General features: G+C 42.0%; 1 protein-coding gene across 9 annotated transcripts in view; it reads right to left on the bottom strand.

Moving 5' to 3' along the window:
• Positions 1 to 24,597, bottom strand: part of HSF2BP (heat shock transcription factor 2 binding protein) — a 93,832-nt gene that overhangs the window by 57,875 nt on the left and 11,360 nt on the right. For all 9 annotated transcript variants that reach the window (XM_082459827.1, XM_082459826.1, XM_082459821.1 and 6 more), the window contains 3 exons: positions 20,456 to 20,559; positions 12,279 to 12,428; positions 10,496 to 10,628 (listed from right to left, as the gene is read on the bottom strand). In XM_082459827.1, coding sequence (XP_082315953.1) covers positions 10,496 to 10,628; positions 12,279 to 12,428; positions 20,456 to 20,559 — 387 coding nt within the window. The remainder of the gene's footprint in view (positions 1 to 10,495; positions 10,629 to 12,278; positions 12,429 to 20,455; positions 20,560 to 24,597) is intronic.

The raw sequence follows: 24,597 nt of genomic DNA on the forward strand, positions 1-24,597 counted from the left end.
ACCACAGCAGTTACTAAAACGGTGACTGACGTCCCCTGTGATTAGCAAATGCCTCGGTAGTGGAACAGAGCACTGGGTCTAAATATGTCTGCAGCCTGACCACAGCACAGCAAGTGGACACCAGGCTCCAGAATACTGGATTAAACAGCTATGGGCAGTCAGGGTCCAAACAGAAGGCAGGGGCTGATTACTTTATCTGGGACCAAGGACACTAAAATCCTCTTTCAACCCTGGGAGTGAAATCCTAATGACTCTAAACCAGAATACCAAACTGAAATCATGAGGTCAAGAGAGAATACAAAAACTGATTCCAAAAAGAAATTTTTCTAAACCGTACATCCTGCTGTGGGTCAGCAAGTATCACGTTTCTTCATGCTTGAGGCCCCACAGAACCAGCATGGGGACCAGACCAAGTCACTACACGGGCTCCCATGGCACCGCTGCAGATAACGCTGGCTCCATCACATTCCCAAATACCTGTGAGGACACGTCAGTGGTCCAGAATATTTACGTATGTGTCGGTAAGATTTTTCTTTAGCTAGGTCTAACAATAAAGCATGATTCAAAGTGACTACAATTCTTAACCCAAATGAGCCGGCCAGGGTGGAGACGAGCAGGGCAGCAGGAGCCTTGTTCTCCTGACTTCAGTGGAAATGCTTCTAGTAATTCACATTTAAGTGTGCTGTCTACTGGATGATTCCAGCAGAGACCCTCTACAAGTTTAAGGAAGTGTTTTCTATTTTTAGTTTGCTAATAACTATCGAGAATGGAAGATGAATTTTATCACTGATTTGTTCTGCTTTGATTAACGGTAACCTAATGGCACAATATAAAATTTCATCTATGCTACCAAAACAACTTTATGGAATCAGATCCCGGACATTCCTATTTATTTTTGTTTATCTGAGCTGAGGAGGATCAAAAGAGATATATTAAAGTTTCCTAAACCTAACAGGTTTTATTTTCCCATTTCTGCTTGTCCTTCCAGCACTTTTTGCCTCTTTCCTTGCATTGGTGCTATTTGGTATATAATTTCATGACAGCTATAACTTTACTGAAGACAGGACCCTTAACTGATACAAATGTAACCTTCTGTGTTCAATGAATTTGAACCTGGTGACTCTATTTTCTACCATATGAAACACTCTAGTTTTACTAAAGAAATACTTGGGGGGAAATGAAGCATTTGGCGTCATAAACTCAAAGTCATTTAAAGGTAGTTTTTTGGGGAAGACATTCTTCATGTTAAGACTACATACGGGAACCCCCCAGGAAAACATACATTCTAGCTACATACTTTAGTAGTTTCCAGAGACGACATCCCAGCAAACCACGGCTCTGGTCTGCAGACCTTGGGTTGTTCCTGCCCTAAGACTCAAGTGTGACCAGCAGAAAGCAGCGCAGCTGCTGCGTGACTTTCAAGGCAAGACAGAAAGAGCCTGGCAGCTTCCACCTCCGTCTCTCGCCACTTGCTCTAGGAGCCCTGGGTCGCTAGGAAAGAAATCTGACTCTCCTGAGGCTGCCGTGATGCAGACTACAGAAAAAGCACACAGTGGGAGAAGCCTGGGACTACACTAGGATAGGAAGATGTCCCACTGGCCCCCAGCTGTTCCATCCCTCAGCAATCTGAGTCAGCCCAGCTGAGGCCCCAGACAGCAGAGCAGCAGCAAATCCTCCCTGCCAAGCCCTGAGAAAAGTTGCAGGTTCCCGAGCAAAATAAATGACTACTGTTGTTTAAAGACAAAGTTTGGGGGCAGTTTGTTACCCAGCAACAGATAACAGGAACATCACTAATACATCACTGAAGGAAAAAAGTACACTGTATCAGAGCAGGGAACAACACCCAACAAAACACAACAAATTTACTGGTAAATGAAGTCCCCTATCATGTATCCAGTATTATAATAGCAAATGCCAATGCTACATTCCAAGCAAACTATGAAGTAAAATAAACGTGAATAAATTCCTGCTCAGATAGCTCCAGTATTTGTCAGTCTGTCTGGGATGCTTATGAGTCAACCATAGGACTACAAAGGATTGCTGGTTTAATTTTCTGTTAAAATGTACTTTTTTTTTCTAGGTTCATTTTTCTTTAAAGTTTATAAATATTTCTAGAAGTTACCATAGTAATTATATAATTTAAGAAATGAAACTAGTGTGAATTATGTATGCTGATAAAAAATATAAAGAGCTGAGACATATTATGTCTGATATTTTTGCTTCAGGTTGTAATAATTCTGTCTTATTTTCGACAATAGAAATAATAATAAGGTACTGGCATAATGACAGTCATACAGATCAATGGTAGAATTGAGAGACCAGAAATAAACACTCAAATTTATGATCAACGGATTTTCAAGAAGGGGATCAGGACAACTGAATGCAGAAAGGATAAAAGAATAATCTTTTTAACAAATGGTGCTGGGACAGCTGAATACTCACATGCAAAGACATAAAAACTGGACCCCTACCTCACACCATACATAAAAATTAACTCAAAATGGATCAAAGACCTAAATGTATGAGCTGAAATTATAAAACTCTTAGAAGAAAACACAGGAGTAAATCTTCATGTCCTTGAATTAGACAATGGTTTCTTAGATATGACAACAAAAACACAAGCAACTAAAGAAAAAACACACTGGATATCATCAAAAATTAAAACTTTTTTGCTTCAAAAGACACTATCAAGAAAGTGAAACGACAACTACAGAATGAGAAAAGTTTTGCAGATCATATGCCTGATAAGGGACTGGTATCTAGAATATACAAAGAACTCTTATAACTCGATAATAAAAAGACAAATGACAATTTTTTTTAACATCTTTATTGGAGTATAATTGCTTTACAATGGTGTGTTAGTTTCTGCTTTATAACAAAGTGAATCAGTTATACATATACATATGTCCCCATATCTCTTCCCTCTTGCATCTCCCTCCCTCCCACCCTCCCTATCCCACCCCTCTAGGTGGTCACAAAGCACTGAGCTGATCTCCCTGTGCTATGCGGTTGCTTCCCACTAGCTATCTATTTTATGTTTGGTAGTGTATATGTCCATGCCACTCTCTCACTCTGTCCCAGCTTACTCTTCCCCCTCTCCATGTCCTCAAGTCCATTCTCTAGTAGGTCTGTGTCTTTATTCCCGTCTTGCCCCTAGGTTCTTCATGACCATTTTTTTTTTTTAGATTCCATATATATGTGTTAGCATACAGTATCTGTTTTTCTCTTTCTGACTTACTTCACTCTGTATGACAGACTCTAGGTCCATCCACCTCACTACAAATAACTCAATTTCATTTCTTTTTATGGCTGAGTAATATTCCATTGTATATATGTGCCACATCTTCTTTATCCATTCCTCTGTCGATGGACACTTAGGTCACTTCCATGTCCTGGCTATTGTAAATAGAGCTGCAATGAACATTTTGGTACATGACTCTTTTTGAATTATGGTTTTCTCAGGGTATATGCCCAGTAGTGGGATTGCTGGGTCGTATGGTAGTTCTATTTTTAGTTTTTTAAGGAACCTCCACACTGTTCTCCCTAGTGGCTGTATCAGACAATTTTTTTTCCTTTTTATTTGGTTGCACTGGGTCTTAGTTGCAGCTCGCGGGCTCCTTAGTTGCAGCTCACCAGCTCCTTAGTTGCGGCATGCGGGCTCCTTAGTTGTGGCATGCGAACTCTTAGTTGCAGCATGCATGTGGGATCTAGTTCCCTGACCAGAAATTGAACCCAGGCCCCCTGCATTGGCAGCAGGGAGTCTTACCCACTGCACCACCAGGGAAGTCCCTCAAATGACTGAATTTTGAAATGGGCAAAGGACTTGAATAGACATTTTTCCAAAGAAGATACACAAATGGCCAATGAATACATGAAAAGATGATCAATGTCATTAGCCATCAGGGATATGCAAATCAAAACCATGACAAAGTACTACTTCGTACCCACTAGGGATGGCTATAACCAAAAAAATAATTTTAAAGTGTTGGCAAGTAGGTGGAGAAACCTCATGCATTGCTGGTGAGAATGTAAAATGGTGCAGCCACTGTCAAAAAATGGTCTGATAGTTCCTCAAATGCTAAAAGTCATATCATATGACCCAGCAATTCCACTCCTAGCTGTATATCCAAGAGAAATGAAAACATATATCTACACAAACACTTTTACACAAATTTTCACAGCATCATTATTCATAATAACCAAAAGTAGAAACAACCCAAATGTCCATCGATTGATGAATGGATAAATGTGGTATAGCCAAACAATGGAATATTATTCAGCCATAGAAAGGAATGAAGTACTGGTACATGCTATGACACGGACACCTTGAAAACACTATGCTAAATGAAAGAAGCCAGTCACAAAGGACCCCATGTTATATGGTCCCATTATATGAAATGTCCAGCACAGGCAAATCTATAGAGATAAAAAGTAGATTGGCTGCCTAAAGCTAGAAGAATGGCAGGATTGGGGAATGATGGCTGAGGTTAGCAGGGCTTCTCTTTGGGTGATGAAAATGTTTAAAAATTGATTGTGGAGATGGGTGCACAATTACATGAATGTACTAAAGCCATCAAATTATATACTTTAAGTTGGCAAATTGTATGGTATATTTTTATCTCAATAAAGCTGTTAAAAAGTAAATATAGTAATAATAACAGTGGGGATATGATTGTCATGTTCAGTGGATTACTCAGTCTCTACTGCTCATTCTGGACCTGTTCTCTATAAACCACTCATCTGAAGCACTAACACTACATCACATCTTTTGAAAGAAACATAAGAAAGTTTCCTCTATGAATACCGTGACTCTGATTTACTGTTTGGTTTTTGTTTCTTTGCATTTGCTGTGGTACTTTCTTATCAAGTCGATTATTTGGCTGTCAGGGTGGGGAGTGGGCCAAAGGCCATGGGTAATCTCAATCTGGAAACTGCCTCTGTACACTATGTATGGAAACCCCCTTAGAGCTGGAGGGAATGTCCAGTCCCACTGGGAAGTGGCTCCCAGAATCCAGTTTCTCTCCCACTTGAGTGATCTGGCTTCTGTGGTGAGAAGTCAGGCTAGAGAGAAACACCCTGTAACCTGAGGGCCAGCTGAGAGGGGTGAGTCTACTGTCCTTCCCTGCTTGCTGCTGTCAGTCTGCAGTGTGAACATGACTCCTGGGAAATGTTCCCATACCTCCTACGACCTCCTCGCGCTTTCACCTGCCAAACCTGCCTCACCGGGCTGGATAAGTTTCCACCGTGGAGTGAGCACGCTCTGACTGTTAGGACGCCCAGTCACAGAAAACTCAAGGGCAAGGCCTATGGTGACAGAGTGCCACTGCCAGCCAAACGCTATCACCTGTTGACCCACCATGAAGGAAGCAGCTCCAAGCAGAACCCCCAACTTTCCTACGGCTCATCTACAAGCATAGTTCGTGTTCTTTCAATTTGTTCTCATTCTTTCCCTTAACATGCAACTGCACCCTCAGGAAAGAAAGACTCCCAGCATCTTTCTTTTCTCCCAACCTGTAACTGTGACTCTGAGACCATTATCAGAAAGATACTCCTCCCTTCTCTGGGACACAGCCCCTGCAAAGTTTAATGGACAGATGTTTATTTTGTAAATGGAACAGATAAAGAAAAGGCACTACAGAAGGATAATTTTTAGAAGTCCCAGAAAATTCTCCTATACACAAATTATAGCCTCTCTAAATATTATTTGCCCATACTATGTATGATTCAAGAAATAACCAAAAAATTAACTATAGTCCCAGAATCCCTATCAGTAAAAGATTCTATGGACAGAGTTAAACAATTGGGGTAAAAGCCAAAAGACTCCAGATGATTCTTCTCATCTTTACCTCATCTTCTCTAGAGCTGAAGCCACGGAAGGCCACAGGCCACCAATGACCAGCTTAATAGAAAAAGGACTAGTAATTCCTTGTACCAGCCCCACAACCGCTTAATGCTACCTGTTTAAAAAAACTCTAATGGTTGAGGATATGGATTTGTCCAAAATCTGTGAACAATTCCTCTTCTCTGTCCTGCCTGGAGCCACTTCTTTACAGGAACAGATTAATGCTCAGGTCTCTTTAGTGTCACATTCTATAAAATTGGCCAATTTACTTGCCTTCACCTAGAAAAATCAACAATTCACCCTGAAAGTTATGTCCCCAGGGATTCACTGAAGTTCTATCCTACTTCTCTCAAGTCTTCATCCCAGATCTTAAGGATACAATGGAGCTCTTTGTGAGGTCCTTCTGATCCAACACATACATAACCTCCTCTTACATTCCATTAGTCTGGAAAACTCTAAGGCTGACTGTGTTTATCTCCTCACTGAGCTAGATAAAAGGGACAGGAGCTTCCAAAGAAACACTCCAATTCCACAAAACAACAGCTCATTATCTAGGCCACACTCTGTCAACTGAAGGAAGGGCATTATCTAAGGAAAGATTACACAGTAACCCAAATTATCCAAGACAAACCACTGAAAGACGATTAAGAGAATTTCTGTGATTAACTGGATATTGTAGATAACAGATACCAAATTCTCCTGAATTAGCAAGACCGTTATATGACTAGACTAAATCAACATGTCAGAAGCATGCCCAGGGGACAGAGAAACCAAAACAGCCTTCAGCAATCTCAAAATCTCTCTCAACAATTACCTCTAATATCCAGGAGTATCATAAACCTTTCTGTCTATGTACATGACGGGGTTTAGGCGGTGCTCTAGGGCAGTAGTCTCAAAGTGGCAAGGGAGAATGATTTTGCCCCCAGGAGACAACTGGCAACATCTGGAGACATTCTCAGTAGTCACACCTGGGGGTTGCTTCTGGCCTCTAACGGGTAGAGTCTAGGGATGTTTCTGAACTCCTACAATGCACAGAACACTCTCCATAACAGAGAATTCTACTGCCAAGGCTGAGAAGCACTGCTCTAGGGACATTAGCTCAATGACATGGCACACACCAAAGACCCACTGCCGCTCAGAGCCTGTCACCTGATCCAGGAGGCAAGGCTCACGGCCCCCTTTTCTCAAGGCAGCCACACAAGTCCAGGGCTGGGGCAGACCTTAATCATCATCTGGGGTCTAAGACTCTTTCCTCAGAAGATGAACCTGAGGGTCACAGAGTCAAGAACACAGGGCCGGTCAGTGGCAGAAGCAGAACTGGACACTGGGCCTCAAGCCCACCCACCCACCACACTGCTCCCCTGAGGTGGAGGAGCCAGGAGCACTGCTGCTCACTGACCCAGGGTGCTCTGCTGTCAACTCTGTGGGACTGTTACGTCCACAAAAGATAAGCTGGATCCAGTCCTGCCATAAATTATCAACAATCAAGAAGTAATCTGGGGGAGTTCCCTGGCGGTCCAGTGGTTAGGACTCGGTGCTTTCACTGCCAGGGTCTGGGTTCCATCCTGGTCGGGGAACTAAGATCCTGCAAGCCACGCAGTGTGGCAAAAAAGAAAAAAAAAAAAAAAGGTAATTTTGATTCTGTAATCGTTACCTAACATCGTTTGAATGAATAAACCCAGAATTAAGAGGCAAGGAGTGCAATTATGACTTTCAAATAGTCAAAAAGTAGTTCGAAAAATAAGTTTTCCACTTGCAAGCTAAGCAAGTTAATCTTCACAGGGCTGTGATAATAAGTTACCATCTTCTTTTAAGTTCTATATTTGTCCACTTATAAAAGTTGTTGGAGGGACTTCCCTCGTGGCACAGTGGCTAAGAATCCGCCTGCCAATGCAGGGGACACGGGTTCGAGCCCTGGTCTGGGAAGATCCCACATGCTGTGGAGCAACTAAGCCCATGTGCCACAACTACTGAGCCTGCGCTCTAAAGCCCGCGAGCCACAACTACTGAGCCTGCGTGCCACAACTACTGAAGCCCGTGCGCCACAACTACTGAGCCTGCGTGCCACAACTACTGAAGCCCGTGCGCCTACAGCCCAAGCTCTGCAACAAGAGAAGCCACCACAATGAGAAGCCCGCGCACCACAATGCAGAGCAGACCCCACTCGCCACAACTAGAGAAAGCCTGCATGCAGCAATGAAGACCCAACAACAAAGACCCAATGCAGCCATAAATAAATAAATAAATTTATTTTTTTACAAAAGAGTTGTTGGAAACAATCACACCCCCATGTCAAACAAGACCTTGGTTTACAATGTGTTACCACTTCACCATAGCTCAGTAACATTCACAACAATGTGTAAGGTAGTCAGAGCAGGTATTACTATTCCACTTTGCAGATAAGGAAAATAAAGTCCAGACAATTTACATCCTGGGAAGTGGACTAGCTGGGCCTGAAAATCCAGACACTTTATACTATTTTAATCTATTATTAAGAACAGTGACAGGGCTTCCCTGGTGGCGCAGTGGTTGAGAATCTGCCTGCCAATGCAGGGGACACAGGTTCGAGTCCTGGTCTGGGAAGATCCCACATGCCACAGAGCAACTGGGCCCGTGAGCCACAATTACTGAGCCTGCGCGTCTGGAGCCTGTGCTCCGCAACAAGAGAGGCCGCAGTGGTGAGAGGCCCGTGCACCGCGATGAAGACTGGCCCCTGCTTGCCATGACTAGAGAAAGCCCTCGCACAGAAACAAAGACCCAACACAGCCATAAATAAATAAATAAATAAATAAAATTTTAAAAAAAAGAACAGTGACTATGGATGAGTAAGAAATTTCATAATTTCAATGTTTAAACAAATCCTTGACATCCAGTTTTTGCTTAGGATACAGTAAACTGAAAAGAGCTACACCTCCATTCTTTAAAAGGGGCAGGTTAGATAATTCAAAAAATCACAACTTATCTCGAACACATCAGAGTTGAGGCTGAAGGTCAACCAACTGATATGAAAAATAAGAAAAGGCAGGTGCTGCAAGGAGAGCTGTGAGGCAAGCACTTGCTCACCTGGGGCAGGCGCTGGATGCTAGATAAGCCAGCCAGAAAAATCAGCTAAAAGGTGTAGCAAATTGCCAGACGAGCGGCTGCCTGGGGCTGCTGGTGGGCAGAGGGGTTGGCTACAAAAGGAAGGGGTAGGGCAGATGGGGAGATGAGGCAGAGGTAGTGGAACTGTTCCATGTCTTCACTGTGGTGGTGACATGACTGCATGCATTTGTCAAAACTCACAGGACTGCAAAAAGGTGAGAAAAAAACTGTAATGGGTGAGTTTACTGTAGGTAAACTTAGAAGAAGAATCGTTGTTTTAGAAGGCAGAGGATCTATCTGACAGCTAACCAAGGTGTCTGCTGTACTGCCTACTCCCCGCGGGACAGAGTCTTGGTATCTGACACACATAAGGCCCCAATGCCTCTGGAGAGCAGCACCAGCGTAGTGCGTAATCATCCCGTACGATTCACCAGCATGTAAGGGGAACGTGGACATGCCCACGACCAGGCAAGGAAAAACAAAGCCAGGTTGAGCTTGTCTGCTGGGCAACAGGCTGGCAATTCAAGCAGCTCAAACTCACAACTCAGCAGAATGAAAAGTCACATACATCATAGACCTCTGAGGTCACTTGCAAATAGCAGAAAATCTAACCATCAAATCTGCAAATACCTTCTGCTAAAAAAGAGACCTTAAAGGAATATTAAAAGGTGGAGCAGTGCAAGCCTCCACCAGCTGAAGGCGCTATGATGAAAGTGCCTATTGCCGTCCTCCAGCAGATAAAGTGCCGGGCTAAATCAGGACTGGTCTGAACACCATCCGGGTCTCAACGTCTGCCCCAGAAGAATATCACCAATTTCTAAGGGATTATGAAGAAATCATCTACATGAGATCTACTTCGTGAGGATTTCAGTAGATGAAGAAATGTAACATTTCCCCTCTCATTAACAGCAGAGAACAGCATAGCATACAGCAGAGATGAAAAAGCAATGTAAAAAAATAAGTCATAGCTCTATATTTAACTATTTCATTGACTTTAGAACAAAAAGCCTTAATACTCCCTAGTATATACCACCTCCTCCTATATGAAGATATTAGTATTAATTATATAGCCGTCTGGCTTTATCCTTTATAGCAGTTTTGCCATAGAATTCTATCTAACTATAATCTTTGGGAAAAATTTACTAAAGAGACAATTTAGCGTTTTGGAATTCTTTAGTTACAACACCAAAACAACAGCAAGAGTTTAACTTAAGCTCTGCTTAAGGCTTTCACTTTAGCTAGACATTAGGAAATGATGATGATTCCAAATAACAAGTAGCTAAACTAACAGTTTTGACTTCTGTCAACGTAGAGAACTGAACAGAACATGCAAACTCTTCCTGTGCTCCCTAAGACTACTCGTTCTTACTCACTGACACTTATCAGAATCACCTGGAGTGATGTTCCACAACACACACCTGGTCCCTACCCCCAATTTACTGAGTCAGATTCTCCAGGGCATGAGCCTATTTGAAAAGTTCCTGAGAGGTGTTTATGCACACACACCCCGACTGTGATCACTGCTCTGGAACTCACTTCTGAAAGTCACTACGTTTGAAGAGAATTACTCACTTGTTACGATTCCAGCCAAAGCAAAAACAAACTGATTTTCATCAGAATCCAGCTCCTTGACATCCCCATCCAGTGACTTCACAAAACTCTCCATTGTTTGACCAGTGATGTTGAAAAACTTCAAAGCTTTATCCTGAAAGTTCAGAAATGGAAATGTCACACTCTTTCACAAATACCAGTAGGAAAACACTTTCAAAGTGCAGGACACAGAGGAAAGACTCTGGTTTTAATTACAGAAGCCATATTTTTAAATCTATTCCCTCATTAAAACTTCCCAATGAAAAGATGAGAAAAAAGAAGTAGTTTGGGGCATGTAGAAGAATCACCCTGAAGACTGACATAGTAAAATACATGAGGGAAACAGTTCAAATTTATACAATGATAGAAGTACTGGGTTGAATTCACCCAAAAATATACTAGAAATATACTAGAAAAATATATTCTCTATTCTAGGCATGAAACCAGAGGTTTTCAAACCTTTGGCAGGAATTGTTTTTCAAATAAAATCTTAACTGAAACCGCAACATGTAAAATACAGCAACAGGCCCATCTGACAGTTTCAGTCTGCATTACTCGGCAAAAAGAGTTTCCAAGTTCGCAGAACCTTGAAAGCGCTTCCTTGGCAGGGGCAGGGTTCTAAGGAATAGTTTGAAAACCAATGCATTTACACGTCACAAGGGAACTGCATGGGGTGATATAAATATCCTAAGACTGGATTATAAGGATGATTACACACCTCCAAAAATTAGCTAGAAAACACTAAGTTGTACACTTACAAAAAAATGAATTTTATGACACGTAAGTTATACCAAGAAAGCTCAAGAAACTTTAAAATACATTTAGTCCCTCCACTGTTTTTATTTCTGCAAATGATGAGTAACATACTACTGGCCTCCCGCCAACCATCCGCCCTTGACGGATGGTTTGCCATTCAGGACCACTCGATTCTCCCAGAGTCAGATAACAGTCCTCCCGGGCTCCTTCTGTCCTCTCCGCCATGGAGACCACCCTGTCACGAGTCCTGCCTCACCCACACAGCTCTCCCACCCCCTATTCTATTGGGGGGCGGCCTTCCACGTAGTCTTCCTGGCCAGTCTCCACACCCACAACCCCACCCTCCCTCCATCCTGTCAGGTTGAGCTGCCCAAATTCCCCTCCTGTCCTATCACTTTTTCACTCAAGAAGCATTAAGGAATCCCGTCCTAGCACCCACTGGACAAATCATCAACCACACTGACCCTCCACCCTGTGTCAGATGACCCACACACTGTCCCTATGTCTCACTCCAGGTCTCTGACTGCTCTACTTCTCCCCTCCTGAGGGACCCTCTTCACTTCCTGCCACTGCTGCCTCTGCAAGTTAATCAAGGTTCATTTAAAATCTCTCTTCCTCTGTGAAGTTCTTTGATGTCTGTGTGCACGCACATGCTATTAACATATAACATATAACATTCAGGCAACTGAATATTATATTACCCCTGGAATAACATAAGTAAAAGCACTTTAAACTTTGTTAAATGCATATAATGTCAAGTAATAATACTGAAGTGGAACTATCTCCACAAACACCATACAGATTCTGGGAGAGAAGGGATCTTATTTCATTCATTTTACATATCCCCCGGAGACCAGTTACAGTGGGCCCTACACAGATGGTATTCCAAAACTATCTGATGAACAAAAGAAATGGATTTAGTCTGTAGGCGCCTTAATAGATGCACTGTGTCCTCTAAGTTACACAAGCACTAATCAACAATGCCCAGACAGCCCGCGGGCGTGCTTACTCCTCCCAGAATGGCTTTGACCACTTCCTCACTGCTGGAGACACCCCACAAAATGGTACAGGCTGCTGCGCCCATTTCTGTACAGTACTCTGCCTGCTGCAGGAGTTGCTGCTTTGCTTCATTCAGCTGCTGTCGAAGAGCCAGTTTCTCCTGAAATCAAAACAAAATAAGATCAGAAAAATGGACAGCATTCAACCTCAAAATACCTCTATTGTGTTTCCTCTTTCAAAGATATTTTTTAAAAAAAGAAATGCACACAGAATATAGTAAACAGTTGGCAAATGTAAACTAGCCCTTAGAGAGGCATAATGCATAATTTTTTTAAAAACTTCAGAGGCAAAAATAACAGCCACAGAAAAGAACATACTACCGCATCAGCGTTTATAAATTGCCAAAGACTTGAATTCATCTTCTTTAAGTCAGATGGACAGTGAGGCATCTCGGGTCCCGGGTGGCTATACCCAGGGCAGCACCACCTAGGACACCCGAAGAAAGTGACACGCTAGCACAGCAGTCCCCACATAGAGCAGTATTCCTAATAAAGGCGCCAGCCGCCGCCAAGTGGCTCACTCCACTATAAAAGCGCCATGTGACACAGCCAAGACCAGGCAGGGAAGACGGGAGCAGAGGCAGGAGAGGAGTGAGAAGGAAGGGCCTCCCTAGCGTGCCCTGAACCAGCAAGCTAAGCACCAGCGTAACAAGAAGACAGAGGCCAGGCAAGATTTCTCAGCCTCCCCCCAGCACTGGGCTTCTGAAGCCAGGGCTCTTAACAAGTGAACTGTCCCCCTGATGTCACCTCTGACCACACAAGCACTCCTAAAGGTTCACCTTCAGGTGGGTCTTGGGTGATGTGGGGCTTCCTGCCCGCCCCAACTGTCAACACCAGTTTCACTATTCCTTGTTACCTGAAGTTCCCTTAAAAGATGAGAGCATTTCCTTACTTAATAATAGGTAAACTCAAAAATACAAAAACCTGGTACCTCCCTGGTGGCGCAGTGGTTAAGAATCTGCCTGCCAATGCAGGGGACCCACGTTCAAGCCCTGGTCCGGGAAGATCCCACATGCCGCAGAGCAGCTAAGCCCGTGCGCCACAACTACTGAGCCTGTGCTCTAGAGCCCGCCAGCCACAACTACTGAGCCCTCGTGCCACAACTACTGAGCCCACGTACCTAGAGCCCGTGCTCCACAACGAGAAGCCACCGCAATAAGCCCACGCACCGCAAAGAAGAGTAGCCCCCGCTCGCCGCAACTAGAGAAAGCCTGCACGCAGCGACAAAGACCCAATGCAGTCAAAAATAAATAAACTAATTAATTTTTAAAAAAAGAAAGAGCTATCCCTCTCCTGTAACCGTGCCTACGGCCTTAAAAAAAAAAAAATACAAAAACCTAACTTCATTTATACCGAAGTATAATTAGCTCAATAGCCCACAAAGTTAAGGCATATGAGATGTTTTAGCTTTTTCTTCTACAGAGGTGAGTGCAGGACAATTAAAGTAGAGGGGGCTTTTCCCCTAGTGGTGAAAAGGGAGCAGCGGACCACAAATCGAACTTTGTTGACTTTGTAACTTGGCCTAGGGTGGCATTCATATCTACCTGGGGACAATGCATTTGGTAATCAGAGCTTCATACACCTTCATACATATAATCACAATTACTTTAGGAGAAAAATGGTCACTGAGCCTATGACACATGCTAAAACTGCTTTACATGATTTATTAACTCTGGGTTTTTAATATCTGGCTTCATCACAACAGTTGCCTAGATTCCTAGATTTGCGCTTCAGCCACTCAAGCCGAGGTGACATATGCAAAAACTGTATCACAGCATTTCCTTCAGAATTCTGGCTTTTCTCACAGTTGAAGCAGGTTGCATTCTGATTAGCCTGGTTACGGTGGCTCTTCTCTAAGATCAACAAGAACTGTTGAGAGTGACCGTCAGAACTGTCTTCTATGGTCACATTTGGTGGTTACAGGCAGATATGCCCTGACACAGGGCTGCACAAACAGTACAATGATATCAAGAGGAACTCAAAGAAAATAATTCCATTCACAATACCACCAAAAATGAGAAAATACTTAGGAACAAATTTAAGAAAACTAGTTCAAGCCCTGTACAGCAAAAACTACAAAGCATTATTGAGAAAAAGTAAGGATCCAAATAAATGGAAAGATATACCATGTTCAAGGGTTGGAAGATTCAATATTGTTAAGAGGGTAATTTTCCCCAAACTGATCTACAGATTCAACACAATCCCTATCAAAATTTCAGCAGGCTTATTTGCACAAAGTGATCATCTGATTCTAAAATTCATATGGAAATGCAAAAAAAAAGTTTGAAAAAGAAAAGTAATGTTAGAGGACTAACACCACCTGATTTAAAAAAAAAAAAAAAACAAATCTACAGAAATCAAACCACTGTGGTAATGACATAAGGATAAACATATAGATCAATGAAACACTGACACATATGGCAATTGATTTTTTAAAAGCTGCCAAGGCAATTCAATGGAAAAAGTAGTATTTTCAACAAATGATGCTGAAACAACTGGATATTCATACGTGAAAAAAAAAACCTCAAAATGAATCACAGACCTAAATGTAAAATTTCTAGAAGAAAACCTCTGTGACCTTGCATTAGGCAAATGTTTATTAGATATCACAACAAAATCATACCATTAAAAAATTATACATTGATGGGAATTCCCTGGTGGTCCTGTGGTTAGGATTCAGTGCTTTCACTGCCAGGCTCCAGGAACTAAGATCCCGCAAGCAGCACAGTACAGCCAAAAAAAAAAAAAAAATTATAAATTGAACTTCATCAAAATTTAAAACTTTTACTCTTCAAAAGACACGAGTAAGAAGGTATAAAGACAAGCCATGGACTAAAAGAAAATATTTCTATATCTAAAAAAAAGACTTGTATGAAGAATATATAAAGAACTCTTACAACACAAAAATAAGGCAAATTAAATTAAATTAAAATAGGCGGGACTTCCCTGGTGGCGCAGTGGTTAAGAATCCGCCTGCCAATGCAGGGAACACAGGTTTAAGCCCTGGCCCAGGAAGATCCCACATGCCGCGGAGCAACTAAGCCCATGTACCACAACTACTGAGCCTGTGGTCTAGAGCCTGCAAGCCACAACTCCTGAGCCCTCAAGCCACAACTAATGAAGCCCACACGCCTAGAGCCCGTGCTTTGCAACAAGCCACCACAGTGAGTAGCCCCCACTCGCTGCAACTAGAGAAAGCCTGCACGCAGCAACGAAGACCCAACTCAGACAAAGAAAATTTTTAAAAAAAGGCAAAAGATTTAAATAAACATTTAACCAAAGAAAATATATGAATGGATAATAAACACATGAAAAAATGTTCAAGAAAATTAGTCATGAGGAAAATGCAAATTAAAACCACAATGAGATACCATTACATCCACTAAAATGGCTAAAATCTAAAAGACCAAAAATACCATGGACAATCATAGGCGAAAAAAGTAAAAGAAAAGAAAAAGAAAAAAATGTGCCTCAATGTTAAGCTTACATCTTATACAAAAATTAACTCAAAACGAATCATAAACAAAATACATAAAAATATAAAACTGTTAGGAAAAAAAACAGGAGAAAATCTTTGGGACCTAGGGTTAGGTGAAAAGTTCTTAGACATAACACAAAAAGTACAATCCATGAAAACAAAAATCAACAAGTTGAACTTCATCCAAATTTAAAACTTCTGCTCTGTGAAAGATCCCGTGAGGCAGAAGAAAAGATGAGCTACACACTGGGAGAAAATATCTGCAAACCATATATCCAATAAAGGACTTTTATCTAGAATATATTACGAACACTTTAAATTTAACAGTTAAAAAAAATCCAACTAGAAAATGGGCAAAAGACACAAACAGATACTGCACAGGAGAGAATATATAGACAACAAATAAGTACATGAAAAGATGTTCAACATCATTAGCCAACAGGGAAATGCGAATCACTACAACACATCCATCAGAACAGCTAAAATAAAAAATAGTGAGAACACCATATGCTAATTAGGGTGTGGAGGAAGTGACTCACTCATGCTTTGCTGGTGAGAATGTAAAAGGGTACAGCCACTCTGGAAAACAATTTGGTAATTTCTTACAAAACTAAACATGCACTTGACATGGAACCTGGCAATCGCACTCTAGGGCATTTATCCCAGAGTAATGAAAACATATATTCACACCAAAACCTATACACACATGTTCACAATAGCAAAAAAAAAAAAAAAAAAAAAAGGAAACAACCCAAATGTCCTTAATGGGAAAATATTTAAACTGTGGTATTTCCATACCCCGGGATGCTATGCAGCAATCAAAAGCAGCAAACTATTAATGCATGCAACAGCTTGGAAGGATCTGAGCGAAAAAAGTCAATATCAAAAGGTTATAGGCAGAATTATCCCATTTCTACGGCATTCTTGAAATAAGAGAATTAGACAGATACCGCGTGGCAACTATGTACATCAGTGGCTGCCAGGAGGCAAGCGTGGGGAAGCAGCTGGGCATGGGTGCACCGGGGTAGCGCGACGGGGTCTCTGTGGTGATGCAACGGTGCTGTATGTTGAGTGCGGAGGTGAGTTCATGAATCTACACATGATAAAACTGCACAGAACTATGCTCACACACATAAGTAAGTGCCGGCAAAACTGGTGAACTTCAAACAAGTCTCGGTAAAACTGGTGAAACCTGCACAAGCACTGTGGATGGCACCGATGTCAGTCTCCTGGTTTCCTTACACTGTAGCTGTGAAAGCTATTTACCACTGGAGGAAACTGGGTAAAGGGTATTGGGCTTCCCTGGACTTTCTGCAACTTTCTGTGAATCTATAATTATTTCAAAAAATGTCTTAACTAAAACAAACTGGTTTGGGTGACAGTTGTACAATTGCATAAATCTAGTAAAAATTATCAAACTAGACTTTTACAACAGATGAATTTTATGGTATACAAAATACACCTCAATAAAGCTATATTTTAAAAAGAAACAATAATCAAAATCTGATATATCTACCTAAAGCGAATACTCATACATAACAGGGTAGCAAGCACAAAATTTTAAAGATTCCTTTAAAATCTTTGTGTAGTTCATTTCTTTCTTTTTTTTTTTTAATTAATTTATTTATTTATTTTATGGCTGTGTTAGGTCTTCGTTTCTGTGCGAGGGCTTTCTCTAGTTGTGGCAAGCGGGGGCCACTCTTCATTGCGGTGCGTGGACCTCTCACTATCGCGGCCTCTCCTCTTGTGGAGCACAGGCTCCAGACACGCAGGCTCAGTAATTGTGGCTCACGGGCCCAGTCGCTCCGTGGCATGTGGGATCTTCCCAGACCAGGGCTCGAACCCGTGTCCCCGGCATTGGCAGGCAGATTCTCAACCACCGCGCCACCAGGGAAGCCCTGTAGCTCATTTCTGATTATAATAACTGAACTATACTATCAGTTAATTTTTCTTTAAAAACTTTCCTGAAATAATATACGTTTGCAACAACTTCCCATTTATCATCACAAATGCAGCAACTCTTTCCTAACAAATTAAAAATATAGATAATGAAAAATAGCAGTCCATATTTAAGTTGGTTTACTGACTATGCAAGATGCTGCCCTAAGAAAACACAGAGAGGATGAAGCCATAGGTAAGCCGGGGAAACACGGCTCCTTAGAGAGAAGGCTGAGACTCTGCCCGCTGTCTGAAACAAGTCCACGCGCACGGGAAAGCCGGCCAGGCACTAAATGCTGTGCCAGCAGAGACGCTGTGGAAGGCCTCAGCTAACCCTACAGTAGCAGCACAGTCCTTCAAATAGTAATTCAGACATCCTCCAACAGCTTCACTGGCGCTTTCTTCTCTTGAGTTCAAAGGCTGCTATTGCCAGGACTCTCCCGGCCCACCCCTTAGATCACAACAAGGCCCAACTAGGCCCAAACTGACCCCATTCGACTGTCACTGAGGAAACACCTCAACGGAGGGCACGAACCAAGCTTTTCTTGTCCCAGTGACGAACCTCTAGAGGGTTAGGCGCTGCTTCTCACCCAGCATCCCCTTTGTAATTTTGAGTCCACACTTTGTTTTCTGATCTTTCCTTACATGCTGGATTCAGTGATGTCTGCCTTCTCCTTAATGACTTTTACCCCAGCTGAAGTCCTTACTAGCAATACTGTAATTTAGTATCTAGCCCTGGATTCTTTCCTAGTTCCTCAACTCTAAAATAAGCTTCCAGAGTCCAGCCTCACGATCTGTACAGACCTGGGCAGAAAAGGCCACAGAAGAGGGAACTGCCAGTTCCCTACAGCAGGAAGAGACAGGGCCTTGTCATAGCAAACTTGCAGGGGCTCCAACCTGTATTAAATTGGCGGGACCATTAAGCAGGAGACTTAACTGGAAATAGGTAATGGTTTAACCTAAAATATTCCCACATTTTAACTAAGGTCAAAGTGTCTGGGCAATAACATGCTGATGATCTGACACTACTTTACCACAGCCATTTCTTCCTCTAGTCTGGCATTTTCCCTGAATGGCTTATTTTTAAGCATTACATCTAAAATGCCAGCCAAACATGCATTTTTTCCTATGCTTATCAATTTAAAAAAATAGGATATCTAAGATTCTGCCCAATTTAGGCTTCAACCTTAACAAGGATGTCTTGGCATTTTAAGGAGTACAGAACCAATGGATTGCATTGTTCACATTTATCAAATTCCTTCTTGCCTGCTGGTCAACTTCCTTCAGACAATGAAACTTTTAGGTCCAGACAAATTAACCATGCGTCCATCTTAATATATCATGATCTGAATAGAACATGACTGAGCTAGAATTTCAGCTTTCAATGTGTGACACTCAACCTAACTCAGTTTCGAGACTAAAACCCTTTCCCTGGTCTTCTCTACTTGCCTGGTATTAAAGTCTACACAGTCCATTTCTCCATCAGTCTGGAAAGACGTTGTTGAGCCCTCTTTTTCAAGGAGAAAAACTACCATGGCTTCCAGTTCTTTGATGAAACCTCAGATGCATGGCCTTCTGGCCAAGTGTCTGCGATTTCATATTGCTGGAGCATTCATTGTATCTCTGGGAGCTGCAGCTTTCTATAAGTTTGCTGTGGCTGAACCAAGAAAGAAGGCATATGCAGATTTCTACAGAATTTATGATTCCATAAAAGATTTTGAGGCGATGAGGAAAGCTACTGTCTTTCAGAGTGCAAAATGATTTTGGAATGTAAAGAATGTCTTTGGGTTGATTTCCATGGCAGTTTGTCACTTACCTGTGTTCCTAAACTATGAAACTAAGAACTAGGAATATCTGGGCTAAGGAATAGTTTTTCTTGATAAATAAACAATTAACAAATACGTGGGGGAAAAATAAAGGCTATACAAAATCCACCAGTTTTGGAAAACCTCCACTGTAGCCACAAACCTTCAGAACGCCTCCACATGAGGAGGTAGCACGACACAAAGCTTAGCGCGCGGCAGCGGGACCTGGGACCAGCCTCCTCACACTCCTGCAGGCTAACACACATGCTGATCCAGCTGTGCTGGGAGAAACAAGTGAGATGCATGGACAGCTGCTGACCACCTGCCAGCACACAGTTAACAACACATCCTAGCTTCTGTCACTAGTACTATTACTACTTTACCCTTCAAAAATAAAAATTCATTCAAGCTCCAAATTTCAGCAGAAGTGGCAGAAGAGTTCTAGTTTTATAGAAGAGGAAATAATTTATTCCATGCAAAAAAATGTATAATTTTTAAGAAATATTATTAGTCTCCCCAAATATTAAAATGAAATATAATTGGTTATTTCTAAAATATCAGTAAATGATGTGCGAAGTTGATTACAAATATTTCTATTTAATATATCTATCTCTGATTATAAATCATTGTACGCATGATTTTTTCAAGATTATTATGAGTTTTAATAACTTGGATCGGGCTTTTAGACACTGAATTAACAGTAAGTGACTATTAAAAGGCACCAAGTAAATAATCCCCCACACTAAATGGTTGTAAATCCAAACGATCAACTATTTTCCAACCCATTCGGGATAAATACATGTAAAAATGCAATGTCTTGAGGCTTAAGGGCTGGAGTGTGGCCTGCACCGCTTTGTGGTCACGGCCACAGAGCTGGCACTTCACACGGACCCTGTGAGCATCGTACCTTCTTCTCGCTCACGCTGTCCTCTTGCACAGACTCCAGGCGGGCTTTGAAGTGCTCACAATCCATTCTCAGTTGCTCTAACTCTTGCTCTTTCCTTTCCAGGTCTAGAAGAGACATAAGAATACTCAGTATTTCAAATCACTAATCTCTCCTAAGCATCCATTTTACTTAATCTTCTCTTAGGAAAACCTGATTTCTTAGATAGGATTATTCACATAACACCAGTCCTTGAATAACCAATATTCTAAAAGTCCTGCTTTTTAAGTTTTTGTCAGTTTTTTGCCCATGGCAGAAAGCACCTTTTTGTTTTCTGTTTTCTGTTTTTAAGACTTCATTTTACTGCCAGACTTGCACTCAAGGTTTTAAGAAAGCATGTTATTTAAAGGATTGAAGGCAGGGCTGAGCAGCCGACTGTCTCATGGCACAGACTTGTATCTGCTCCATAAAAAGCAGAAGGCAGCTCAGTGAGGAGACGGTGCCAGTCGGGCTGATTCACAAAGCTCGTCTCACCACGGGCAGACTGACTGCACAGGAACAGCTGCCGCCGCAGTCAATGGAGAAGTGAAAGCAGCGGCAATGGAGACAAGAGGTGGCCACAGTGAAAGATGGGAGGTAGGGAACGCTCCCTGTCCACCACATTCGTTCAGGTGATGATTCAAAGGGCCAACAAAAGTCCCAAAAGACATCCGTGTTAATAAATCTGAAATCAACCGTACTGTCAACTCTAAATAAAAAATATTATGCTACAGAAATACTGACATTAAAAAGCAAAGAAACAGGTACTTTAAAGTTTTAAGTGCCTTGACTTCAAGGACTAAGATATCATAGTTTTAATGCTAACATATACCAAGATTTGAGGGGGGGCTTGTGCTCAGAGCTACTGGTGTAACTTCTTAATTAAAGTAGCACTGCTTGGGGGCAGTGACTCTCAAACTTTCCTGTGCATCAGAATCCCCTGGAAGGCTTGTCCAAGCACAGCCTGCCGGGCCCCATCCTCAGTTTCGGACTCTGAAGTAGGCCTGAGAATCTGCATTTCTAACAAGTTCCCAGTGAGGCTGATACCGCTGGCCTGGGAACAGACTTTGAGAGTGACTGCTTCAGGGCAACAGCCACATCTCTCACCACCAACAAAATGAGATCAGCACACAGCCAGCAAGAGCAAACAACGGAGCCCGGCCCCAGGGATGTAAAACAGCGGAAAAGTGGAGGGCAGTACAAGGCAGCCTGCCCTGAGGGCGCCTCATCGGGCAGATGCTGGAAAATGCAGCATCACTCCACCCCCGAGAAGCAGCTCCCAGACACTTCCTCCAACGGACAGAAGAGAAGGGGTGTGGCTTTATGACCTGGGGGTCTGGGACGGCAAGGAAAGCCCAGAGGAGACACTGGCCGTGAGGGGCGGGGATCAGTGCCAAGAACAATGCAGGCATTCCAAAAGCTCTGGAACAATAAAGGGAGTCCTACATTTTCTAGAGACCCTTTGCCCTAGAAGGGAGATTAAAACCTAAAGCTAAATATTCAGTTAACGATTGTGAAACAGCTGGCAAAGCTTCTCTTAAAACGGGTTTCTTAGAAACTGGGGTGGGATGTATTATGCCACATGACTTTCACTGGAATTCTTTATTTTGTCCCACTAATCCTGGCCACCCAAGAAACCAACTATATCAATCAAGTGCTTACTTTGAAAAATACATATCTGCCTTTTGTAACGATGTTAAAGGAAAACATATATAATTATGAATGACATGTGAACTGCAAATGGTCACAGACAAAAAGAAAAATGAACAAAAACTGAGATAAAATCATTGGTGGCGTAAAACTTTTTCTTTGCAGTTAATTTTTAATTCTTCTCTTCTATTACTAAACCGTATATTACTCAAACATGGTAAAGAAGACAGGAAATTACATGGCTCACGTGTAAAAATATGTAGGAATTAATTATGACCACCCAAAAGACTCACTATGGTAATTTCATAATCTCTCACTCTAGAGAGCTGCTTATGACCTTACTGTAAGTTAACATAACAAAGGGACGGGGTTAAACCATCCCACTCTACCCCCCAGAATTCAAAGGCAGTGTCAGGGTGGTCAACCCACCCACCCCAGGCTCTCCGGGAGGCAGGTGGTGGCTTTGTGCTGAACAAGGCCACCGCCTTGTGGCGAGAGGGGAGCACTGCCGCCACCTTCCTGCATTTTCAACTTGGCCCACACGGCACGCCTGCCGCCTAAAACGTGAGGGCAGGGATCGTCACGTGTTCTGATGCATCTCACGAGCCTAGAACAGTACACGGCACCGAGCAGGCACTTTATAAATACTTGTCATGTAAATGAATTTCACTTCTTTATACAGCCAGAGCTAATCCTTGGATAAAGAAAAAAACTCAGCTATTTTGATTATATGTCTTATTCTTCTACAAGAGGATATATTGCTTCTGCAATTTTTTTTAAAACTCAGGGACAGAAATAATACATATATAGTACATTATACATGGTCAAGACGTTACCTTACCCAGCCTCAGTATCAGAACGAGGAAGAGGCTGCCACCCAGCCTAGACTGTATTTCACCTGCTAAGCTTTAGCATTCAAAATGAAGGAGAAATCTGAGTAAAAGGGTGGCCTAGACAGACTATCAGTATATAGAAACAACCTAAATCACAGGCCATTTCAACATCTATATATCTTCTGAAACTTAGAATCCTTTTTTGATAGCTTTAATAACATGAGAATGACTATCAACTTATTCACAGGGAGGGTACAGAGAGCCATGAATGAAAAGCGGGGTGACTAAAACCCAGCTAAAGAAATTTAAAGTATAAAAAAAGGGATCGATTTCTCCTACCCTTTACCACCTGGCATGTTTGTAATACATTATTAATTGTAATATTTAATAAATTATCAGATATTTCATGTAATAAGAAAAAAGAAAATATTTGTTTTTAATCAAAATAGCTCAGTAAAGAGTCTCAAATCCAAAATAAGGGCTTTTTAATAGCCATCAACTTTTACATTCTTCTCACTAATAGGTTTAGAAAAGAATTTAGAATTAGCTACTGATGGAATCCATCTTTACTATGAGCTGAGATTTGGAGGGTATGTTAGTTTCCTAGATCTGCCATAACAAAGTACCACAAACTGGGTGGCTTAGAACAGAAATGTATTCTCTCATCTTTCTGGAGGCTACAGTGTGAAATCAAGCTGTTGGCAAGGACATGCTCCCTCTGAAATCTGTGGATGAAGGATCCTTCCCCGTCGCTTCCACCTTCTGGTGGCCCCAGACGTCCCTGGGCTTGCAGCAGTGTAACCCCAACCTGCCTCTGCCTTTGTCTGGCCTCCTCCCTGTCTCTTCACATTATTTTCCCTCCGTGTACTTCTGTCTCTGTGTCCAAATTTCCTCTTTTAAGAAGGATACCAGTCACATTGGATTAGGGCCCACCCTAAAGACCTCATTTTAACTTAATCGGCCTGTCAAAAAATGTAAGTTGAAAAAGTGAAAAGATGAGAATATTCCGGGATTCATTTAAACACACAAAAAAACCTCAGTTAAAGAGTTTAAATGCATTTCCAGCCAAACGACACTTTAATTAGCTGTCAAATTTTTAAAACAAACCAAAGGGAGTGGGGGAGGAGAGTTGGAACCAGAATATGGAAATAGAATTTTTTTTTTCCTGCGCTGCCAAAAATCTGCTTCTTTTTCTAACGTAAAGGCCACTGGAGCACTCTTTCATAAGAGGAAGAAAACGTGTGACTAATAGGAATCTGTCCTATGCTGGCACCGTCAACGTACTTGGCACTACCTTTTCACACCTCCACGTTGGAGCTCCTCAGCCTGCCCGTGAATTATCAAGGAAAAGGATCTGATCTTATCCTTTTTATATCCCCACGTCACCTAGCAGAGCTTGACACATACCAGATATACAGTGAATACCTACCTGACTGATTTTCAACTGAGTTCTATCGCAGAAAACTAAGATCAACCTTGCTGAACTCAAACGAATTCTGTTAAAGTTATTTCCCAAACCAAAGAGTCAGGGACTTCCGCTTTTCATTGACTGGCATAAAATACAATGTGAACAACTGGGTGGTTGGTAGTGATCTGTCCAAGTAACGTACGTCTCCACCCCTCCGCCCTGGCTACCTCTCTGCC

Source organism: Balaenoptera physalus (genome assembly GCF_965194825.1).
Source record: "Balaenoptera physalus genome assembly, chromosome: 4".
NCBI lineage: Eukaryota > Metazoa > Chordata > Mammalia > Artiodactyla > Balaenopteridae > Balaenoptera > Balaenoptera physalus.